Source organism: Rana temporaria, chromosome 2, assembly GCF_905171775.1.
Source record: "Rana temporaria chromosome 2, aRanTem1.1, whole genome shotgun sequence".
In the NCBI taxonomy this organism is placed as follows: domain Eukaryota; kingdom Metazoa; phylum Chordata; class Amphibia; order Anura; family Ranidae; genus Rana; species Rana temporaria.
In genome coordinates this window covers 524,736,595-524,761,677 of record NC_053490.1, presented here as the reverse complement: position 1 = coordinate 524,761,677, position 25,083 = coordinate 524,736,595, and the positions used below count along the sequence as shown (strand labels likewise).

The window sequence follows — 25,083 nt, the reverse complement described above, 5'->3', positions numbered from 1 at the left end:
CTGTGGACCAATCAGTGGCCAGTGCGGCCTATTTAAGCCAGCCCCTTCCCCTTTGCTAATTGCTGGTTCGTTGTCAGCTTTACCCTGTGAGAGAACCTTGTAACCTGACTACCCTGACCTGTTTGACCCGGATTGGACCTTGACTACTCTCTGCTGTCTCCTACACTTGACCCCTGCCTGCTTATCGGATCTGCTGTTGTCTCCTGCCCCTTGACCTTGGCTTGCTCTCACGGACTTCCTCTGATCTCTCCAACTCCTGACCACGGCCTGTGACCCGGATTTGCCTTTGTTTCCTGTTGGTCCCTTCTGGACTTACCTGCCTGGTCCTGCCTGATCAACGACTGTCTCCAGTCCTCTGCACCTGCCCTGTTTTCGTCAGCTGCACCAAGTCTGCCTACCAGTTCCCGGCACAGGTGCCTCCTTGTGCCGTCCCTCCTCTGTTCTAACTCCAGGGAGTGGTCTGCACAGGGTCGCAAAGGTGAGCCGCCCTCAGCATCTCGGCCTCGGTAAGTAACGTTCCTGACATCTCTCCACAAATCTGCCCTTCGTGGAAGAGTGACATAAAGATATCCACTGTTTAAGGAAAGCCATAAGAAGTAGCATTTGCAGTTTGTGAGAAGCCATGTGGGGGAGGGGACACAGCGAACGTGGAAGAAGGTGCTCTGGTCAGATGAGACAAAAATTTAACTTTTTGGCCTAAAAGCAAAACGCCATTAGCCAGATTCACGTAGGAGGGCGCATCTTTAGTTCGGCGTAGCGCATCCTATTTGCACTACGCCGACGTAACATAGTGAGGCAAGGCCAGTATTCACAAAGCACTTGCTCCCTAAGTTACGTCGGCGTAGCTCAAATGGCCCAGCGTAACCCCGCCTAATTCAAAGTAGGCATGTAGTGGGCGGGCTACATTTAAATTAACCATGACCCCATGTAAATGAGGGCCGTTGGTACGGCGCGCATGCTCAGAATCACGTCGCAAATACTCAATGCTTTCGGCGCGACGTGAACGTAACCTACGCCCAGCCCCATTCACGTATGCTTACGCAAACGGCTGTTCTGTCGTCCATACCTTGCATGGGCTGCGCCATCTCTTTGGTGGTTTATCTTTACGCCTGAAAAACGTAAACGGCGTATCTTACTGCGACGGGCATACGTACGTTCGTGAATCGGCGTATCTTGCTCATTTAGATATTCGACGCGTAAATCCACATACACGCCCCTAGCGGCCAGCGTAAATATGCACATAAGATACGACGGTGTAGGAGACTTACGTCGGTCATATCTTAGCAACAGTGAGGCGTATCTCATTTTAAGAATGCGCGCAAAGTTACGACGTCATAAGTCTCTCTGAATCTAGGTATATGTGTGGGGGAAAACTAACACTGCACATAATACTGAACACACCATCCCCACTGTGAAACATGGTGGTGGCAGATTCATGTTGTGGGGATGCTTTTCTTCCGTAGGGACAGGGAAGCTGGTCAGAGTTGATGGGAAGATGGATGGAGCCAAATACAGGACAATCTTAGAAGAAAACCTGTTAGGCTCTATGCACACTGGGCTTAAAAAAAACGTCTGTTCTCTTTGGATGTCCATATACTGTAGAGCATTTTTTGTACACAGTTTAGGAGAGTTTTACGTTTTTTCTGCCATTGAGCTCCAATCGGAAACACGAATGAGAAGGTTTTTTTTTTCCTGCCTTTAAACGTTGTTCTCAAAATATACCTGTAAGGCCTCGTACACACGAGGGGACAGTCCGATGAAAACGGTCCGCCGGACCGTTTTCATCGGACATGTCCGCTGGGAGATTTCGGTATGATGGCTGTACACACCATCAAACCGAAATCCGCGCGGACAGAGAACGCGGTGACGTAGACGACACCGACATTCTCTATCACGCAAGTTCAATGCTTCCACGCATGCGTCGAATCAATTCGACGTATGCACGGGATTTCGGTCCGCTGGTTAGACGTACTAACCAGCGGACATATCCGCCGGACAGCTTTCCAGCGGACATGTTTCTTAGCATGCTAAGAAACATTTGTCCGCTGGAAATCTGTCCGCTAGCCTGTACACACGATCGGATCTGTCCGCTGACACTGGCCCGCAGACCAGTTTCAGCGGACATGTCCGGTCGTGTGTACGAGGCCTGAACGTCCTAATGTGCATGGACACATAGGATAACATTGAGTTGCTTCTACAGGCAGAACACAAAACTCTTGTAGAAGCAACGTTTTTTATGCCGGTGTGCACAGAGCCATAGAATCTACAAAAGACTTGAGACTGGGGGAGGTTCACCTTCCAGCAGGACAACGACCTGAAACATACAGCCAGAGCTACAATGGAATGGTTTAGATCAAAGCATATTCATGTGTTAGAATGGTCCAGTCACAGTCCAGACCTAAATCCCATTGAGAATCTGTGGCAAGACCTGAAAATTGCTGATCACAGACGCTCTCCATCCAATCTGACAGAGCTTGAGATATTTTACAAAGAAGAAGAATGGGAAACAATGTCCCTCTCTAGTAGCCAGATTCAGAGAGAGTTACGTCGGCGTATCAGTAGATACGCCGACGTAACTCTGAATCTGCGCTGTCGTAAATTTAAGCATATTCTGGAAACCAGATACGCTTAAATTAGGCTAAGATACGAGCGCCGTCGTATCTTAGGGTGCAATATTTAGGCTGGTCGCTAGGTGGCGCTTCCGTAAATGCCTATATACGCCGATTCACGAACGTACGTGCGCCCGTCGCAGTAAAGATACGCCGTTTACGTAAGGCATTTTCCGGCGTAAAGTTATTCCAACAAATAGCTGGCCTAGTCAATGTTAAGTATGGCCGTCGTTCCCGCATCGAAATTTGAACGTCGTTTGCGTAAGTCGTCCGTGAATGGGGCTGGACGTAATTTACGTTCACGTCGAAACCAATACGTCCTTGCGGCATACTTTGGAGCAATGCACACTGGGATATGTACACGGACGGCGCATGCGCCGTTCATAAAAAACGTCAATCACGTCGGGTCACCAATCATTAACATAAAACACGCCCCCCCATCCTCATTTAAATTAGGCGCGCTTACGCCGGCCCCATTTACGCTACGTAAGTTAGGAGGCAAGTGCTTTGTGAATACAGTACTTGCCTCTCTGACTTAAGGCAGTGTAGCGTAAATACGATACGCTACGACGCCTTAAAGATGCGGCGCCGTACCTGAATCCAGCTATCGATATGCAAAGCTGGTAGAGACATCCCCAAAAAACTTGCAGCTGTAATTGCAGAGAAAGGAGGTTCTACAAAGTATTGACTCCGGGGGGCGCCATACAAATGTACCCCCCACACTTTTCATATATTTATTTGTAAAACAAATTGAAAACCATTTATCATTTTCCTTCCACTTCACAATTATGTGCCACTTTGTGTTGGTCCATCACATAAAATCCCAATAAAATACATTTACGTTTTTGGTTGTCACATGACATAATGTGGAAAATTTCAAGGGGTATGAATACTTTTTCAAGGCACTGTAACTAGCTTTTAACCAGCTGTTTGCAACTTCGTATTTTTCAGTCTTTTTTTAACACTCTTCTGCTTCTTGTGAGCATTCCTATTTCACAACCTCCAACTATGTCTACAGACTTCTACCTTCTTTTGTTTTTTGCAACTTTTTTGCAACATACTTTCAGAATATCCTTCCCTTTTTCAAACAATCTTCCCACCATCTTTACAGTGAAACCTCGGATTGCGAGTAACGTGGTTAACAAGCGTTTTTTTTTTTTTTTAAACCTGACTCGGTTTGCGAGTGTTGTCTCACAAAACAAGCAGGATTCAAGCCAAAGCGGTGTGCAATACCGCATTTGGCCAGAGGTGCGGGGGGCGCCCAAGCAGAGACCAGCGGAGCTGATTGTAAAAACTCGTAAATATTCTGTCCCTGAGCCTTTCTGAGTTCAACCGAGGTGTCCACGAGCCTTTCCGAATATTTCAGAGGCTCTCCGGCACCCCCCACCTCTGGCCACATGCGGTATTGCAGGCCATTGAAGTCAACAAATTGAACAAATTATTTTTGTTTCCATTGACTTCTATGGGGAAACCCTCCATGATATGCAAGTGCTTTGGATTGCGAGCATTCTCCTGGAACGGAGATGCTCGTAATCTGAGGTTCCACTGTACTTGGAAAAAACACACAAAGGCAAGCTTTCCAAAAATAGCTGAAAATACGAGGAAGCCCACAATTGTGGTTATTCCATCTACTTTGGGTTCCACAGACCTTCCTGTAGCAGCTCAGTACACCTTTTATGGTCCTCCTTTTTACCTTTACACAATTCTGGGAAAATACTCTTAATGAGGACAGTATTGGGCCATACTGGGCTCCACAGACCTCCCTCTAGTAGCTCAGTGCCTATTTCTGATCCTCATGCTCTACCTCTGATTCCAGGAAAACACCCTTTCTGAGGGTACATTGGCCTCCCTACTGAGTCATACTGGAGTCCATAGACTTCCTCCTAGCAGCTGAGTGCCCACTCCTGGTCCTCATACTCTACCTCTACCTGATTCCAGGAAAAATACTGTTACTGAGGATACTTCTGGTTTCCCTCATATCGCCATACTGGTCTCCACAGATGTCACTATTGCAGATCAGTGCCCACTCCTGGTCCTCATACTTTACCGCTACCCGATTCCAGGAAAAAAACTCTTACTGAGGGTACTTTGTCTTCCCCATTGGGCCCGTCTTACAACTCTTTGCCCATTTCTGGTCCTCATTCTCTACCTCTCCACTGGGCATGAGCTTCGAGTCGAACTCATGTTCGACTCCAACATTGCCTGTTCGCCGAACAGCAAAAAATTTGGGGTGTTCGCGGCAAGTTCGTGTGAACTTTAGAACCCAGTTAAAGTCTATGGGGTAGATCCACAAAGAAAGTACGCCGGCGTATCTATTGATACGCCGGCGTAACTTCAAAATTCCTGCGTCGTATCTTTGTTTTGAATCCTCAAAACAGGATACAACGGCATCTGGGTTAGATCCGACAGGCGTACGCAATTAGGTGCAATTTTTCGACGTCCGCTAGGTGGAGTTCCCGTCGTAATCCTCGTCGAGTATGCAAATTAGCTATTTCCGACGATCCACGAACGTACGAGTGGCCGTCGCATTCTTTTACGTCGTTTCCGTTCGGCTTTTTCCGGCGTATAGTTAAAGCTGCTATCTGGTGGCGTACTCAATGTTAAGTATGGCCGTCGTTCCCGCGTATAATTTGGAAAATTTTACGTCGTTTGCGTAAGTCGTCCGTGAATGGGGCTGGACGCCATTTACGTTTACGTCGAAAACAATGACGTCCTTGCGACGTCATTTGGAGCAATGCACCCTGGGAGTTTTGACGGACGGGGCATGCGCAGTTCGTTCGGCGCGGGGACGCGCTTCATTTAAATGAAACACGCCCCCTACTCGCCGCATTTGAATTCCGTGCCCTTACGCCGCGAGAGATACCCTACGCCGCCGTAACTTACGGCGCAAATTCTTTCAGGATTCAAAGAATAGCAAAGTAAGTTACAGCGGCGTAGCGTATCTCACATACGCTGCGCCCACGCAGATGTATGTGGATCTTCCCCTATGGGACTCGAACGTTTGAAATCTAAAGTTATAATTTTAAAAAGCTTATATGCAAGTTATTGTCCTAAAAAGTGTTTGGGGACCCGGGTCCTGCCCCAGGGGACATGTATCAATGCAAAACGTTTTTAAAAACTGCAGTTTTTTCGGGAGCAGTGATTTTAATAATGCTTAAAGTGAAACAATAAAAGTGAAATATTCCTTTAAATTTCGTACCTAGTGGGGGGGGGGGGGGTTGTATAGTATGCCTGTAAAGTAGCGCTTGTTTCCCGTGCTTAGAACTGTCCCTGCACAAAGTGTCATTTATGAAGGAAAAAAGTAATTTAAAAGTACTCGCGGCTATAATAAATTGTCGGCTCTCGGCAATACAGAGAAAAGTTATTCATAAAAATAAAAAAATGCGTGGGGGTCAAATTCAATTACCAAGCTCTTCAGGTCTGGAATGGATATTAAGGGGAACCCCGCGTCAAATGAAAAAAAAATGACGTGGGGTTCCCCCCAAATATCCATTCCAGACCCTTCAGGCATTATTAAAATCACTGCTCCCGAAAAAACTGCAGTTTTTAAAACTTTTTTTTGCATTGATACATGTTTCATGGGACAGGACCCGGGTCCCCAAACACTTTTTAGGACAATAAATTGCATATTAGCCTTTAAAATTAGCACTTTAGATTTCAAACATTCGAGTCCCATAGACTTTAATGGGGTTCTAAAGTTCACACAAACGTTTGGTCTGTTCGCCGGTTCTGGTGCGAACCGAACGGGGGGGGGGGGGGATGCGGGGTCGGTGTTCGGCTCATCCCTACGCTCCATCATTCTGTAAAAAAAACTGTTACTGAGGATACTTCTGGTTTCCCCTCACATGGCCATACTCAGTCTTTACGGCTTAGGGCTGGATTCAGGTAGGAGATACAACGTCGTATCTCTGAGTTGCGGCGTCGTATCTATGCGCCTGATTCATAGAATCAGTTACGCATAGATATCCCTAAGATCCGACTGGCGTAAGTGTCTTACACCGTCATATCTTAGGCTGCATATTTACGCTGGCCGCTAGGTGGAATTTTGAATTTTTTACGTTGTTTGCGTAAGTCGTTCGCGAATAGGGCTGGACGTAATTTACGTTCACGTTGAAAGCAATGACGATTTGCGGCGGAATTTCGAGCATGCGCACTGGGATTCTTTCACGAACGGCGCATGCGCCGTTCGTAAAAAACGTAAAATACGCGGGGTCACCATTAATTTAAATAAAACACTCCCACATCATCCGCATTTGAATTAGGTGGGCTTACGCCGGACCTCATACGTTACGCCGCAACTTAGGGCGCAAGTTCTTTATGAATACGGAACTTGCGCCCTAATTTACGGCGACGTAACGTATCGCACTAAATTATGCAGGGCTATCGGAATCTAGCCCTTAGTATGTGCATTGCACTGTTGGTGTTAACATCACATTTTGTGTGAAAATTGGCAAAAGTTGGAGTGAAATATTGTCTTTGTTAACCACTTCAACCCCGGACCATTTGACTGGCCAAAGACCGGGCCACTTTTTGCGATTCGGCACTGCGTCGCTTGACAATTGACAATTGCGTGGCCCCCAAACAAAATTGGCATCCTTTTTTTCCCACAAATAGAGCTTTATTTTGGTGGTATTTGATCACCTCTGCGGTTTTTATTTTTTGCGCTATAAACAAAAATAGAGCGACAATTTTGAAAAAAAAAAAGCAATATTTTTTTACTTTTTGCTATAACAAATATCCCCAATTTTTTTTTTTAAAGCAAATTTTTTCTCAGTTTAGGCCGATACGTATTCTTCTACATATTTTTGGTAAAAAAAAATCGCAATAAGCGTATATTGATTGGCTTGCGCAAAAGTTATAGCGTCTACAAAACAGGGGATAGACTTATGGTATTTTTGTTCTAAATTTATTTTTTACAAGTAATGGCAGTGAGATTTTTATCAGCCCAGCCCAGTACCCCTGTCTCATCAGTGCAGCCTCATCAGCGTACATCAATGAAGGAGAAAAATGACCTGTTTGCAAAATGTTATAACAAACTATGATAAGTTTTTTTTTGGTCTTTTTTTGTATGTTTAGCAAAAAAATAAAAAATAAAACAGCGGTGATTAAATACCCCCAAAAGAAAGCTCTTTTTCTGTAAAGAAATAAATATATAAAAATTACATATGGGTACAGCGCTGCATGACTGCGCAATTATCATTCAAAGTGCGACAGCGCTGAAAGCTGAAAATCGGTCTGGGCAGGAAGGGGGTGTATATGCCCAGTAAGCAAGTAGTTAATTTTTAAAATTTTCACCCAGCATATGGAGCTCTAAACTCCTTTAATGTGTTTAAAAGGCTCCTCTTAGTCCTGTTACAAAACATCAAACACAGCTGAATGTCCCAGAGGAGAGACGCACACTCCCGCCTGCGGCTCCATATGGAGTTTCAATAAGAGAGAGGCAGTCAGAAAGGAAACAGCTAGTGCCGTGCCCTCTGTAGATAACTCATAAAGCTCTGCAGTGTCATGACACAAACTCATTATAAATTAAAAATAAAGAATTTATATAAATAACAAATAATCACATATAACAATCATTTTAAAAGTCTTCAAATTGTTTTTTTTATAAATAGCCAAAACCATTATAGGTCTTCTTTAAATGAGATGATCGCTTAAAATGTATCTCTTGGCAAAATCGTTTTTTAAGTTTTAAATAGAGGGCCAGATTCTCAAAAGAGTTGCGCCGTCGTATCTATGCGCCTGATTCTTAGAAACAGTTACGCATAGATTTCCCTTAGATCCGACAGGCGTAAGTCTCTTACGCCGTCGGATCGTAACTGCATATTTACGCTGGCCGCTAGGGGCGTGTACGCTGATTTACGCGGCAAAATATGTAAATCAGCTAGATACGCGAATTCACGAACGTACGCCCGGCCGACGCAGTACAGTTACGCCGTTTACGTTAGGCTTTTCCCTGCGTAAAGTTACCCCTGCTATATGGTGGCGTCAGTGCGGCGTACCAATGTTAAGTATGGCCATCGTTCCCGTGACGAAATTTGAAAATTTTACGTTGTTTGCGTAACTCGTCCGTGAATGGGGCTGGACGTAATTTACGTTCACGTCAAAACCAATACGTCCTTGCGCCGTATTAGGAGCAATGCACACTGGGAGATTTCCACGGACGGCACATGCGGCATGCGTGAAAAACGTCAATCACGTCGGGTCACATAACATTAACATGAAACACGCCCCCCTGTCCCACATTTGAATTAGGCGGGCTTACGCCGGCCGATTTACGCTACGCCGCCGCAACTTACGGAGCAAGTGCTTTGAGAATACAGCAGTTGCGGAGGCGTAACGTAAATCGGATACGTTACGCCCGCGCAAAGATACGTGGATGTACAAGAATCTGTCCCAGAGTGGGCAAGGGTTAGACATTCTGTCAAGTTTTTATTGTCATCTGTGTCCCCATTGGGGAGATTCACCCCTCTATTTGTACTGGTAACCAGGGTCATCGAGGTAAATAAAGTAAATGGGAAATACCATTATTTCATTTAAAATTGTCCCAAGAACAAAAGGTGAGGAGGAATCTTACAATGGAGACAAATATCTACCGTGATTCCCCGAAAACAAGCCCCGGTCTTATATTAATTTTGGCAACAAAAGACACAGTAGGGCTTATTTTCGGGGTAGGTCTTACCATGTAATGTGCTGTCTTCTCTCCCCCTCTCACTCCCTGCCTGTCAGGAATCCCCAGTGTGAGTTAAAATGAGCTGATAGAAGATGCTGATGTCATCAACTCCAGCCACCTGTCTGTCTGTTGACTGCTATAATCTGCTATAAGGCTAGTATGGGCTCTACGAGTATTTCACCCATTGTTGTTTGTGTTAATTAACTTTGCTATTGTGAGAAGGTTTTCTGTGTTTCTGTTTATGATCGTGTTGATTATGTCTTCTGAGCTAAAAGACGGCAAGTCTGTCCTAAAGGTCATGCCTCTGAGTCACCTAGGCTGTCTGAAGGATTGGTAATTAGCTCATGTTAATTAGGTTTCTGGTTACAGTTTGTATTGTCATCCTTGTGTATATATTTGTGTGACATCTCAAATAAAGAGGCTATTCCTGATGTACTCCAAGACTGGTGTGGTTTGGTGACTGGATGGGCTAAAGAGTCTTGGATGGTGCTGGTTCTGGACAGAGGAGGCATTGAGGGCGGACAGTCCTGGGTTCGTCACAGGACTGTAAAACTTGCTTGAAACGGCTCAAATGCAGTTCACAGACGGGTCAAACAAGGGTTGAAGGCACCTGTCAATGAATTCTAAATGATCTTAAAAGGCGTCCCAAACTGATGCCATCAACACAAGCCCAAAGTCCATGGACAAAGTTATACATATCACAACCAGCCCAGGACCTCAGAGTTCAATACTAGCCCAGGATTCCGGCGTTCAATATCAGCCCGGGACCTCTGAGTTCAATACCAGCCCAGGATCTCCGAGTTCAATACCAGCCCGGGATCTCCGAGTTCAATTCCAGCCCGGGACCTCCGAGTTCAATTCCAGCCCAGGATCTCCGAGTTCAATTCCAGCCCGGGACCTCCGAGTTCAATACCAGCCCAGGATCTCCGAGTTCAATTCCAGCCCGGGACCTCCGAGTTCAATTCCAGCCCAGGACCTCCGAGTTCAATTCCAGCCCAGGACCTCCGAGTTCAATTCCAGCCCGGGACCTCCGAGTTCAATTCCAGCCCGGGACCTCCGAGTTCAATTCCAGCCCGGGACCTCCGAGTTCAATTCCAGCCCGGGACCTCCGAGTTCAATACCAGCCCGGGATCTCCGAGTTCAATTCCAGCCCGGGACCTCCGAGTTCAATTCCAGCCCGGGACCTCCGAGTTCAATTCCAGCCCGGGACCTCCGAGTTCAATTCCAGCCCGGGACCTCCGAGTTCCAATCCAGCCCGGGACCTCCGAGTTCAATTCCAGCCCGGGACCTCCGAGTTCAATTCCAGCCCGGGACCTCCGAGTTCAATTCCAGCCCGGGACCTCCGAGTTCAATTCCAGCCCGGGACCTCCGAGTTCAATTCCAGCCCGGGACCTCCGAGTTCAATTCCAGCCCGGGACCTCCGAGTTCAATTCCAGCCCAGGACTCCCACGTTCTATACCAGCCCAGGACTCCCACGTTCTATACCAGCCCAGGACTCCCACGTTCTATACCAGCCCAGGACCCCCGAGTTCAATACCAGCCCAGGACCCCCGAGTTCAATACCAGCCCAGCACCCCCGAGTTTAAAACCAGCCCAGGACCCCCGAGTTCAATACCAGCCCAGGAGCCCCGAGTTCAATACCAGCCCAGGAGCCCCGAGTTCAATACCAGCCCAGGACCCCCGAGTTCAATACCAGCCCAGGACCCCCGTGTTCAATACCAGCCAAGGACCCCCGAGATCAAATTATAATTTCAAGTTGATCTTTTTTAGATATTTCTGTTATAGCGGAGCAGATGCATTCTTCATCATCGCTTATTTTTGGCGGACTTTCCATCGATATGTTCTGATCCTGAAAACAAACAGTAGAATTAAATATAACTAAAAAACTGACATAATTTACACCTTCTCTAACTTATTAAAAAAACACAAATTTAGCTCTAGTTAGGCTTTAAATTTAAAACTTAATTTGTTCTTATCTTTTATTAACCACTTCATCCCTGGAAGAATTTACCCCCTTCCTGACCAGAGCATTTTTTTGCGATTTGGCACTGCGTTGCTTTAACTGACAATTGCGACGTTACACCCAAACAAAATTGACATCCTTTTTTTTCTTACAAATAGAGCTTTCTTTTGGTGGTATTTGATCACCTCTGCGGTTTTTATTTTTTTGCGCTAAAAAAAAGAAGCGTCAATTTTGAAAAAAAAAAAACACAATATTTTTTACTATAATAAATATCCCCCAAAAATATATAAAACCATTTTTTTTCCTCAGTTTAGGCCTATACGTATTCTTCTACATATTTTTAGTAAAAAAAAAAAATCAAAAAAAAAATTGCGATAAGCGTATATTGATTGGTTTGCGCAAAAGTTATAGGCCCGGATTCAGATACATCGGCGCATCTTTCTGCCGGCGTAGCGCATCTCATATGCGCTACGCTGACGTATCCCAGAGAGGCAAGCAGAGTATTCACAAAGCACTCGCTCCCTACGTTGCGCCAGCGTAACGTAAATTATTCGGCGTAAATCAATGGGAGCGCCCCTTGTGGCCAGCGTAAATATGCACCCAAGATACGACGGCGTAGGAAACTTACGTCGGTCGGAGGAAGCCTATTTTCAGGCGTATCTAGTTCTATGGGTTGATTGATACGACGGCGCACATTTACACTTATGCAGCGTATCTGTAGATACGTCGCCGTAAGTGTTACCTGAATCCGGGCCATAGCGTCTACAAAATAGGGGATAGTTTTATGGCATTTTTATTACTAGTAATGGCGGCTATCTGCGATTTTTATCATGACTGTGACATTATGGCGGACAAATCGGACACTTTTGACGCTATTTTGGGACCATTTTCAGTTATACAATGATCAGTGCTCTAAAAATGCACTGATTACTGTGTAAATGACACTGGCAGGGAAGGGGTTAAACACTAGGGGGCAAGGGAAGGAATTAAGTGTGTCCTAGGGAGTGATTCTAACTGTGGGGGGGTTGGGCTACCACTGACATGACAGTGATCGCTGCTCCCGATGACAGGGAGCAGTAGATCAGTGTCCTGTCACTAGGCAGAACAGGGAAATGCCTTGTATACAAAGGCATCCCCCCATTCTGCAGCTCCGTGACATGATCGCGGGACACCGGCGGACATAGAGTCCGCGCGTCCCACAGGTACGGTCACGGAGCTCGCGGAGGGAAATTCAAAGCGACATACGGGTACATTGCTTTGCCCAGCCAAGCCATTCTGCCGACGTATAAGTGCGTGAAGCGGTCGGCAAGTGGTTAAAACTAAACTCCGGACAGATATAAAAGACACAAATAAGTGCAAGCAGTATAAGTACCTGAATCTGACTTTCTTTTAGCGTTTTGCAGGCCCTGTACAGCAGAGCTTAGACTGGTGGGATGGAGAAACAGCACAAGTAGCAGTCTTTGCTGCAGCACTCATGTGCTTACAAGGAACATGCTGATTGAAAGCGGAGCAGTGTTGCCAACCTACCAGATTGAAATTTACTGTCACGACACCAAAAATGTACTGGCGCAGCCACGTTTTTACTGGAATTTCACAAAAGTTACTAAATTACATTTTAGGTGCAAATTTCAGTATTTAGGCTACAAACAAGTACGCTAGGCAAATAGCAATGTGATTTAAGGTGGATATTGAGGTAAAAAACATATTTTTGTTATTTTCGATATAATAAGGGCAAATTATTTAGTCCCATCACCCCCTGCCTCCATCCCCCTCTGCCACCAACACCCCCTGCCTCCATCCCCCCTCTGCGATGCCACAATCACCCTCTGCCTCCAATCTCCCTCTGCCTTCAATCACCCCCAGGCCCCCTGCCTTCACCCCCCTCTGCAGTGCCTCCAATCTCCCCCTGCCTCTATCGTCCCCTGCCTCCATCCCCCTCTGCAGTGCCACCAACACCCCCTGCCACTAACACCCCCTGCTTCCAATCTCCCCCTGCCTCCAATCTCCCCCAGGCCCCTGCTTCCAATCACCCCCTGCCTCTACCGTCCCCTGCCTCCATCCCCCCCCTCTGCAGTGCCACCAACAACCCCTGTCTCCATCCCCCACCCTCTGCGATGCCACCATCCCCCTCTGCAGTGCCACCAACACCCCCTGCCACTAACACCCCCTGCTTCCAATCTCCCCCAGGCCCCTGCCCCCAATCACCCCCTGCCTCTATCGTCCCCTGCCTCCATCCCCCCCTCTGCGGTGCCACCAACAACCCCTATCTCCATCCCCCACCCTCTGCGGTGCCACCAACACCCCCTGCCTCCAATCACCCCCTGCCTCCAATCACCCCCTGCCTCCATCGCCCTCTGCGGTGCCACCATCACCCCCTGCCTCCAATCACCCCCTGCCTCCATTGCCCTCTGCGGTGCCACCATCACCCCCTGCCTCCAATCACCATGCGCAATTCCAAGCCGAACCGATTTTGGCTATTTTTACTGGCACATTTTCGCAAACACAGACATTTGCGAATGGGGAAAAACGTGCCCGTTTTTACGAACTGTCGGCAAAAATACGGACGGTTGGCAACACCGGAGTGGAGAGACAGAACGCTGAGCCCATCTTCTGCTTCTTCTCTTCTCTATTATCTCTCACTACAGGGAGTGCAGAATTATTAGGCAAATGAGTATTTTGACCACATCATCCTCTTTATGCATGTTGTCTTACTCCAAGCTGTATAGGCTTGAAAGCCTACTACCAATTAAGCATATTAGGTGATGTACATCTCTGTAATGAGAAGGTGTGTGGTCTAATGACATCAACACCCTATATCAGGTGTGCATAATTATTAGTCAACTTCCTTTCCTTTGGAAAAATGGGTCAAAAGAAGGACTTGACAGGCTCAGAAAAGTCAAAAATAGTGAGATATCTTGCAGAGGGATGCAGCACTCTTAAAATTGCAAAGCTTCTGAAGCGTGATCATCGAACAATCAAGCGTTTCATTCAAAATAGTCAACAGGGTCGCAAGAAGCGTGTGGAAAAACCAAGGCGCAAAATAACTGCCCATGAACTGAGAAAAGTCAAGCGTGCAGCTGCCAAGATGCCACTTGCCACCAGTTTGGCCATATTTCAGAGCTGCAACATCACTGGAGTGCCCAAAAGCACAAGGTGTGCAATACTCAGAGACATGGCCAAGGTAAGAAAGGCTGAAAGACGACGACCACTGAACAAGACACACAAGCTGAAACGTCAAGACTGGGCCAAGAAATATCGCAAGACTGATTTTTCTAAGGTTTTATGGACTGATGAAATGAGAGTGAGTCTTGATGGGCCAGATGGATGGGCCCGTGGCTGGATTGGTAAAGGGCAGAGAGCTCCAGTCTGATTCAGACGCCAGCAAGGTGGAGGTGGAGTACTGGTTTGGGCTGGTATCATCAAAGATGAGCTTGTGGGGCCTTTTCGGGTTGAGGATGGAGTCAAGCTCAACTCCCAGTCCTACTGCCAGTTTCTGGAAGACACCTTCTTCAAGCAGTGGTACAGGAAGAAGTCTGCATCCTTCAAGAAAAACATGATTTTCATGCAGGACAATGCTCCATCACACGCGTCCAAGTACTCCACAGCGTGGCTGGCAAGAAAGGGTATAAAAGAAGAAAAACTAATGACATGGCCTCCTTGTTCACCTGATCTGAACCCCATTGAGAACCTGTGGTCCATCATCAAATGTGAGATTTACAAGGAGGGAAAACAGTACACCTCTCTGAACAGTGTCTGGGAGGCTGCGGTTGCTTCTGCACGCAATGTTGATGGTGAACAGATCAAAACACTGACAGAATCCATGGATGTCAGGCTTTTGAGTGTCCTTGCAAAGAAAGGTGGCTATATTGGTCACTGATTTGTTTTTGTTTTGTTTTTGAATGTCAGAAATGTATATTTGTGAATGTTGAGATGTTATATTGGTTTCACTGGTAAAAATAAATAATTGAAATGGGTATATATTTTTTTTTTTGTTAAGTTGCCTAATAATTATGCACAGTAATAGTCACCTGCACACACAAATATCCCCCTAAAATAGCTAAAACTAAAAACAAACTAAAAACTACTTCCAAAAATATTCAGTTTTGATATTAATGAGTTTTTTGGGTTCATTGAGAACATGGTTGTTGTTCAAAAATAAAATGAATCCTCAAAAATACAACTTGCCTAATAATTCTGCACTCCCTGTATATAGATACAGGCTTAGGGGGGAGGCAGCCAGGACCTGTAAGTGTCACTAAAAGTTGAGATGGGAATGAGGGACACCTATCAGTAAAAGTATGTAGGTATAGGACACACCCCTTGCCACGCCCCCTTAAAGGAGAATTGTGCAAAAAAACAAGCTTGGTTAAAGTGGATGTAAACTCACTCTCATCCTTTCTAAACTACTGCCATAGTGCTGATCTATAAGGATATAGATGCCTCCTGCATGTCTCCTTACCTGTCAAATGTTTCCCCTCTGCTCAGAGCTGGATTAACTATTTGTGGCAAGACTGGGCACAGATGATAGGAAATCGTATACTCTACATTGTGACATCAAATAAATGAAACAAATCGGGTTTACATCCACTTTAAACCCACAAGGGCTTTTTTTTTTACCACTACTTTTCCTTTATGCAGACAGAATTCTCACCGCTCCAGGTGAGCCTCGTGATGATCAGGGGTTGTTGAACCACCAGGGTGCTGGCGATGCGGTAATAGCAAAAAACAAAAGAACAAAAGCTGGACAGCCGCACTCCAAAATTTTCTTTAAAAGAGATGTCTTTTATTTTCAACTGTGCATACAGTCACTGCAAGCCCACAAAAATCAGTATGGCCAACGTTTCGCACTGGCGTCAGTGCTTAGTCAGTGCTGAGCCATGACTAAGCACTGACGCCAGTGCGAAACGTTGGCCATACTGATTTTTGTGGGCTTGCAGTGACTGTATGCACAGTTGAAAATAAAAGACATCTCTTTTAAAGAAAATTTTGGAGTGCGGCTGTCCAGCTTTTGTTCTTTTGTTTTTTGCTACTTTTCCTTTATATTGGCTTTTGGAATTTACAAATGCAGCCATTTAGAAATCGGATGAAATGTTTAGCACTAGGAGACACTTTTTGATAGATAAAAAGTGCATTTTATATACAACTATATAGATCAGACCAAAATGAGGGACAGAGGGACATTGCTCCAAATCAGGGACAGTTGGGAGCTATGGGTATAGCTATGTAAAACATTAAAACAAGTGCCTATACTGTTTAACCACTTAACCCCCGAACCATGTTGCTGGTCAATGACCTGGCCACTTTTTGCGATTCGGCACTGCGTCGCTTTAACTGACAATTGCGCGGTCGTGCGACGTGGCTCCCAAACAAAATTGGCGTCCTTTTTTCCCCACAAACAGAGCTTTCTTTTGGTGGTATTTGATCACCTCTGCGGTTTTTCGTTTTTGCGCTATAAACAAAAATAGAGCGACAATTTTGAAAAAAAAATGAATATTTTTTACTTTTTGCTATTATAAATATCCCCAAAAATATATAAAAAAAATATTTATTTCCTCAGTTTAGGCCGATACGTATTCTTCTACCTATTTTTCGTATAAAAAAAAATCGCAATAAGCGTATATTGATTGGTTTGCGCAAAAGTTATAGCGTTTACAAAATAGGGGATAGTTTTATGGCATTTTTCTTAATATTTTTTTTTACTAGTAATGGCGGCGATCAGTGATTTTTATCAGTACTGCGACATTATGGCGGACACTTGGGACACTTTTGACACATTTTTGGGACCATTGGCATTTTTATAGCGATCAGTGCTATAAAAATGCATTGATTACTATAAAAATGCCACTGGCAGGGAAGGGGTTAACACTAGGGGGCGGGGAAGGGGTTAAGTATGTCCCTGGGTGTGTTCTAACTGTAGGGGGGGGTGGGACTAACTAGGGGAAATGACAGATCGCTGTTCATACATTGTATGAACAGACGGTCAGGTATTTCTCCCCCTGACAGGACCGGGAGCTGTGTTTACATCCACAGCTCCCGGGTTCTCGCTCTGTAACGAGCGATCGCGGGTGCCCGGCGGTGATCGCGACCGCCGGGCACACGCGTCGGCATCAGGGGAGAGCGGGGGGCGCACGCCCCTATTGGCTGCTCGGCGAGATGACGTATAGCTACATGATCTCGCCCAGCAGAGCCGACCTGCCTCCGTCGGCAAGCAGTTAAAATCCAGTAATACACCGGCTCACCCTGCTCTGCACATGCTCAGTTGCTCTCTATTTTTTGGCACTGTGCCGAAAATGTAGAAGCAGATCTGCTGACAGCCTAAAGATTTACTGCTGTTCAGGGGCCTTGGGCTTCGGGAAAAAGGCAGCTTCCAGCAAGAAGAAACAAAAACAACGCTGGAGGCAATTTCCAGCACACACTGATTTTGGTAGAACAATTATTAATATTTAATGTATGTTCCTTGCTAAAGAACGTTATTTTTATCAAATGGTTATGGGTACAGTTCCGCTTTAAAGTGATTTTAAAGTTTTTTTTTTTTTAACCACTTAAGGACCGAGACTCTTTTTCTGAGATTTGGTGTTTACAAGTTAAAAAACTGTTTTTTTTTTTTTTGCTAGAAAATGACTTAGAACCCCCAAACATTAACTGCGCAATTTTCAGTTAAAGTAACGCAGTGCCGAATCGCAAAAAAAAAGGCCCGGTCATGAAGGGGGCAAATTCTTCCGGGCTGAAGTGGTTAAGCTACACTCAGGTTTAACCACTACACCCCCGGAAGGTTTTTCCCACCCCCCCTTCATGACCGTGCCATTTTTTGGAATTCGGCACTGCATTACTTTAACTGACAATTGCGCGGTCGTGCGACGAATAGAGCTTTCTTTTGGTGGTATTTGATCACCTCTGTGGTTTTCATTTTTTGCGCTATAAACAAAAAACGAGCGACAATTTTGAAAAAATAAAAAAACGATGGCCTGGGTTCAGATAGGAGCTACGACGGCGTATCTCCGGATACGCCGTCGTAACTCTGAGTTGCGGGGTAGTATCTATGCGCCTGATTCGTAGAATCAGTTACGCATAGATTTCCCTAAAATCCGACCAGCGTAAGTCTCCTACGCCGTCGTATCTTAGTTGCATATTTACGCTGGCCGCTAGGTGGCGCTTCCGTAGATTTACGCGAGGAATATGCAAATTAGGTAGATACGCCGATTCAGAAACGTACGTCCGCCCGGCGCATTTTTTTACATCGTTTACGTTAGGTTTTTTTTTTCAGCGTAAAGTTACCCCTGCTATATGAGGCGTATCCTATGTTAAGTATGGACATCGTTCCCGCGTCAAATTTTCCGTCAATTACGTCGTTTGCGTAAGTCGTTCGCGAATAGGGCTGGGCGTAATTTAAGTTCACGTCAAAAGTATTGGCTTTTTGCGGGTTATTTTGGAGCATGCGCACTGGGATACGTTCACGGACGGCGCATGCGCCGTTAGCCAAAAACGTCATTTACATGGGGTCAGCCATCATTGCCATACAACACGCCCACTGCATGGAGAATTTGAATTCCGCGGGCTTACGCCGGACCACATACGTTACGCCGCCTTAACTTAGGGCGCAAGTTCTTTCTGAATACGGAACTTGCGCCCTAAGTTAAAGCGATAGATACGCAATTGTATCTGAATCCGGGCCAATGTTTTTTACTTTCTGCTATAAAACATATATATAAAAAAAAAAAAAAAATTAAGAAATCTACTTTCGTCGTCAATTTAGGCCAATATGTATTCTGCTACATATTTTTGGCAAAGAATCTCAATAAGCGTATATTGATTGGTTTGCGCAAAAGTTATACCGTCTATAAAATAAGGGAAATAATTGGGGATTTTTTTTTTTTTAACCAGTAATGGCGGCGATCAGCGACTTCTATTGGTACTACAATATTGCGGCAGAAAAATCGGTCACTAGGTTAACATCAGGGGGCGGTCACAGGGTTGAATGTGTTCCTAAACAGTGCTTGCTAACTGTATGGGGGGGGGGGGTGCTTTAGCTGTGGGAAGGCAGAGATCCGTGTTCTTGCTTGGGCACAGTGATGTTTGTAATGGGCACAGTGAGGCTTGCAATGGGCACAGTGAGGCTTGCAATGGGCACAGTGAGGCTTGCAATGGGCACAGTGAGGCTTGCAATGGGCCCAGTGATGTTTGCAATGGGCACAGTGATGTTTGCAATGGGCACAGTGATGTTTGCAATGGGCACAGTGATGTTTGCAATGGGCACAGTGATGCTTGCAAAGGGCACAGTGAGGATTGCAATGGGCACAGTGATGCTTGCAATGGGCACAGTGATGTTTGCAATGGGCACAGTGAGGCATGCAATGGGCACAGTGATGTTTGCAATGGGCACAGTGAGGCATGCAATGGGCACAGTGATGTTTGCAATGGGCACAGTGAGGCTGCAAATGGGAATTGTTGACCCTCTTATCCACTTACAGTAGCTGCTGCATTTCCTACCCTAGGCTTATACTTTAGCTGTGGGAAGGCAGAGATCCGTGTTCCTGCTCAGCAGAAACACTGGATCACAGTCTTCCCTCGTCACAGATCGCCGCTCTGCCTGTGCCTCGAACAATCGGCGGGTCCTGGCGGACATCGTGTCCAATCACAGTGGTAGCGGGTCAGCGCCCCAGACCCGGAAATGCAGAAACACGTACCTGTGCGCAATTCTGCGCAGAGGAGCCGCGGCTCCGCAGTAAATGTACATGGAGCAGTCGGCAACAGGTTGAATTTTTTTTCCCAGTATGTATTCTCACTCAGAAAAGTACCTTTCATTTCTCTCAGCCACCATCTCTCGCTCGCTCTTGAGGTGGACTATGGGATTTGTACTGAAAAATATTAGACATGAGCACTGCCAAAAAATGTGCGCGTTTTCGTTTCATTTGTTTGTTTTTTGGGGTGTTCGTTAAGATCGAACTTCCATATTTTTCAAATAAATTAGCAAATTCGAAAATCCTGAAAACCGAAAATTTGAAAATCCGAAAATTCCGGAAAACCAAAAAGTTGAAAATCTGGAAAACCAAAATGAAAAAAATCCAGAAAACCGAAAATGCGAAAATCCTGAAAAAAAATCCTCATTGTGTTCATTCGGAAGAGGAAGGGGGCTAATAAATATGACATATTTACTGAACTCTTCCCCCACTCTCCATCTTGAAAGATCCTGTGGTCTGCTTGTAGCTCATGGCGGTAAGGAGAGGAGGAAATCCGGCAGCACTCCAGGGGTAAGGGGGGCACACAGGGGCCTAGGCAGCAGGGGGAAATGTATGGTGCACAGGGAGGGAGATTGGTGTGGTGGGGGGGAGGGAGCCAATTACTGGCTCCCTCTGCAGCATATGAAAGCCAATCGGGAAGGAGAAGAGAAGCCAGCTTTCAGCTGCTGCAGAGAGAGCCATACATGGTATTGGTTTCAGTAATTGCCCCCCGCTGCACCAATCACCCTCTTTGCCCATATCCAATTCACTCTGCTGCCCGGGCCCTCTACAGGAGGACTGGTGGTACCCCCTTTTCAACGGCCCTGAGTCCCACATGGTCACCCTCCAACAGGAAGTCAGATCACAGCAGCAAAAAGGGAATTTGGAGATTTGGAGGAGGCTGAGAAGAAAAGAATACCTAATGGAATAACATTTTCTTTTTTAATACTGGAGTTTAGTGTGAGTTTAAGGCCCCTTTCACACCGGGAGGTGCGGTGGCGGTATAGCGGGAGTTTTTCAGGCGGTATTTAGGCGCTATTTTTTAGCGCTAAACTGCCTGAAAAACTCCTCATTGTGAAAGGGGTCTAAGTTGATTGATTCTGAGTTCTCATACATTATAGTAGTTGTGGTTATCAATAGACATGCGCACAGCAAAAATTTTCGTTTATTTCTGTTTCGTTTCTGTTCGTTTATCGTGATTCGTAACGAGTCGTAATTTCGTAAGACGTTAGTTATCGTATTCGTACTTTTTAGTATTTTCGTAACACTCTTTTTTCCGTTTCCGTTTTTTTCTGTTAGTTCATTTTTCGTTGAATCGAGATTCGTATTTTCGTTATATTTTGTATTCCGCCGCGTTCGTATTTTTAAAATGATTTTATTCGTTCCTTCGTTTTTACGTTGGTTTAATTTTCGTTGTTTTGCTATTCGTATTTACATTATATTTTCCATCATGCCGCGTTCGTATTTTCATAAGAAATATATCTTTGTTGCTTTATGATCATTCGTATTTTCGTGTCTAATTTCCTTTGATTGTAAAAACGTACTTTTGTAGATTTTATTGCATTCGTAATTCTGTTAGAATACATTTTACGTTTATTCGACACACTACTCGTCGTCATTTTGTAATTCGTACTTTACTGCGATTGACTTGAATGTATTAGTTAGCACACACACCCTGTCTAGAATGACGTCTGACGTAGAAGAAAACTAAAATCTGTCAGATATTACAAATACAAATCTAGAAATTAGATGCACTGCAGTCTAACACAGAAAAAGACACAAGGAGCCAGGAGGTAATGAGAAAGAAGCTCATTGGGGGAAGGAACAAACCTCTTCAGAGGAAAGGGACAGCGCTCAGTGGCTATTGGTCAATGTCCAGAAATATTTCAGTACTAACGGAAGCTAATTTACATTATTTCGTATTTTCCTTGTTTTCATTTCCGTTTTCCGAAGATTCGTAATTTATTTTTCGTTTGTTTTGATTTTCGTTTTTTATTCTTTGTTCGGCATTTCAGTTGTTTTCTTTTTCGGTCTTCGAATATTAGTAAGTTTGCATTTTCGTTCATTTCGTTTTTCGTTTTTTTTTTGGGTTCGGTATTTTCGTTGTTTCTAAGTTTTCGTTTCTTTCATCCTTCGTATCTTCGTTGTTTTTCATATTCGTTATTTTGAAAATATCGTTATTAATTGCGCTAAACCGTTCGTTCATTCGTATGTTAACGAATCAACTAAAATAACGAAAATTGACGGAAAACGTATTCGTAACTTAAAAAATTGCACATGCCTAGTTATCATTTCACCTCTGAAAATGATTCCGGAGGTCGTCCTTCTAGTTCTTCTCATACAACTTTTGTTACATAAAAAGGAAAAGCGACTTCCTATTTCTCCACTCGCTGAGTTGTGAAATTGTTTCCTGCTTTTGTCTCTCTCTGGAAGCGAACTTTGAAATATTTTAGTTATAAAACGTCAGCGTGTTCTTAGAATCGAGTAAATAGAGAATTGCAGCAAGAAGTAAAAAAAAATGTTGTGTTTTTTTCAAAATTGTCGCTCTTTTTTGTGTATAGCGCAAAAAATAAAAACCGCAGAAGTGATCAAATACCACCAAAAGAAAGCTCTATTTGTGGGAAAAAAATTACGCCAATTTTGTTTGGGAGCCACGTCGCACGACCGCGCAATTGTCAGTTAACCACTTAAGACTCGGACCATTATGCAGGTTAAGGACCAGGCCGCTTTTTGCGATTCGGCACTGCGTCGCTTTAACTGACAATTGCGCGGTCGTGCGACGTGGCTCCCAAACAAAGTTGGCTTCCTTTTTTTCCCACAAATAGAGCTTTCTTTTGGTGGTATTTGATCACCTCTGCGGTTTTTATTTTTTTGCGCTATCAACAAAAATAGAGCGACAATTTCGAAAAAAAAAACAATGGGGCAGATCCACAAAGAAATTACGGCGGCTTATCTATTGATACGCCGCGTAATTTCAAATTTTGCGCGTCGTATCTTTGTTTTGTATCCTCAAAACAAGATCCGACGGCATCTCGGCTAGATCCGACAGGCGTACGTCTTAGTACGCCGTCGGATCTAAGCTGCAATTTTTTGGCGGCCGCTAGGTGGCGTTTCCGTCGAATTCTGCGTCGAGTATGCAAATTTGCTATTTACGGCGATCCACAAACGTACGACCGGCCGGCGCATTTTGTTTACGTCGTTTGCGTTCGGCTTTTTCCGGCGTATAGTTAAAGCTACTGTTATGAGGCATACTCAATGTTAAGTATGGCCGTCGTTCCCGCGTACAATTTTTCATTTTTTACGTTGTTTGCGTAAGTCGTTCGCGAATAGGAATTTGCGTAGAATGACGTCACCGACGTGAGCATTGGCTTGTTCCGGGTTAATTTCGAGCATGCACACTGGGATACCCCCACGGACGGCGCCTGCGCAGTTAAAAAAAAACGTTGTTTACGTTGGGTCACGACGTATTAACATAAAACACGCCCCCATCACAGATATTTGAATGGCGCTCCATTACGCCACCAAAGATACACTACGCCACCGTAACTTACGGCACAAATTCTTTCAGGATTCGGAAAAAAAGCACAAAGTTACGGCGGCGTAGTGTATCTTAGATACGCTGCGCCCGTCGCAAAGGTACATGGATCTGCCCCAATATTTTTTACTTTTTGCTATAATAAATATCCCCAAAAAAGATATAAAAGAAAACGTTTTTCCCCTCAGTTTCGGCCGATACGTATTCGTCTACCTATTTCGATTTATCGATTGGTTTGCGCGAAAATTTATAGCGTTTACAATATAGGGGATAGTTTTATGGCATTTTTATTAATAATTTTTTTTTCTAGTAATGGCGGCGATCAGCGATTTGTTTTTGTGACTGTGACATTATGGCGGACACTTCGGACACTTTTGACACATTTTTGGGACCATTGTCATTTTCACAGCAAAAAGTGCTATAAAAATGCACTGATTACTGTGAAAACGGTAGTGAAAGGGGTTAACCACTAGGGGGCGCTAAAGGGGTTAAGTGTGCCCTAAGGGAGTGATTCTTACTTAAGGGGGGGCTTGGCTGTAGGTGTGACATCACTGATCGTCTGTTCCCTATATCAGGGAACAGACGATCAGTGTCACTGCAACCAGGGCTGTCTTAATAGCATCATGGGCCCCTGGGCAAAGAAATGCTCTGGGGCCCCTACAATGATAACATTGTAGGTAAACAGACATCAAGTAGGTAGGAGGTAGACTGCCTCCCCTGTGTATATATTACTCTCAGTGCCATCATGGGGCCCCCAATTTTGGGGCAGCGTGGGCTTAAAGACCAGCTGCTTTGGGGAAAGTGCAGGACCCCCCCCCCCATGCATCTGGGGCCCCTGGACAGTGCCCAGGTGTGCCCTCTCATTAAGACAGCCCTGACTGAAACACAGAAGAACAGGGAAGGTGTGTTTACACACACCTCTCCCCGTTCTTCAGCTCCTGTGACCGATCGCGGGACACTGGCGGCGATCGAGTCCACGGGCGCGGTAAAGGAGCTTCGGACCAGGGCGCGAGCCCGCCGCCGGTGGCACGCTCGCGACCCCATGGCTGGGCTCCTAAAGGCAACGTACAGGTATGTGATTGTGCCCAGCCGTGCCATTCTGCCGACGTATATTGGCGTGAAGGGGTCCTTGAGTGGTTAAGCACTTGCACTTTAAATCACTCTTGTATTGTTGACCTTCTAGGTAACATATTGTTTCACGCTAGAATTTGGAATATATTTAGAATCGGCTCCTACTTCTCTTTTACTGTTCATATGAAAGGTTATGTCACCAAGATAAGAGAAAGAGGCGCCAATGACAACTTGTGCTCTTCCTCTTTCTGCGAATGTTGCCTCGGTATGAATCTGATTGCAAGGAGCGTCCTCTTTATAGTGTAACTATTGCTCACATAGTACAATCTAAAAAATTCCGAAAACAAAAAACAAAAAAAAAAAAACATTTACAATATTAAAGGCCCATACACACAATCAAACTTTCTGACAACCACGGTCCGACGGACGTGTTTTATCGGACAATCCGACCGTCTGTACGCTCCATTGGACAATTGTTGTCGGAATTGCCGCGGACAAATGTTTTTTTAAATTTATGT

General features: G+C 45.1%; 1 protein-coding gene across 1 annotated transcript in view; it reads right to left on the bottom strand.

Moving 5' to 3' along the window:
• Positions 1–8,913: 8,913 nt before the first annotated feature.
• LOC120928037 (granulocyte-macrophage colony-stimulating factor receptor subunit alpha-like) overlaps positions 8,914–25,083 on the bottom strand; it is a 72,961-nt gene continuing 56,791 nt past the window's right edge. Inside the window, exon 11 of the mRNA XM_040339108.1 lies at positions 8,914–11,128. Coding sequence (XP_040195042.1) covers positions 11,018–11,128 — 111 coding nt within the window. The 3' untranslated portion in view covers positions 8,914–11,017. The remainder of the gene's footprint in view (positions 11,129–25,083) is intronic.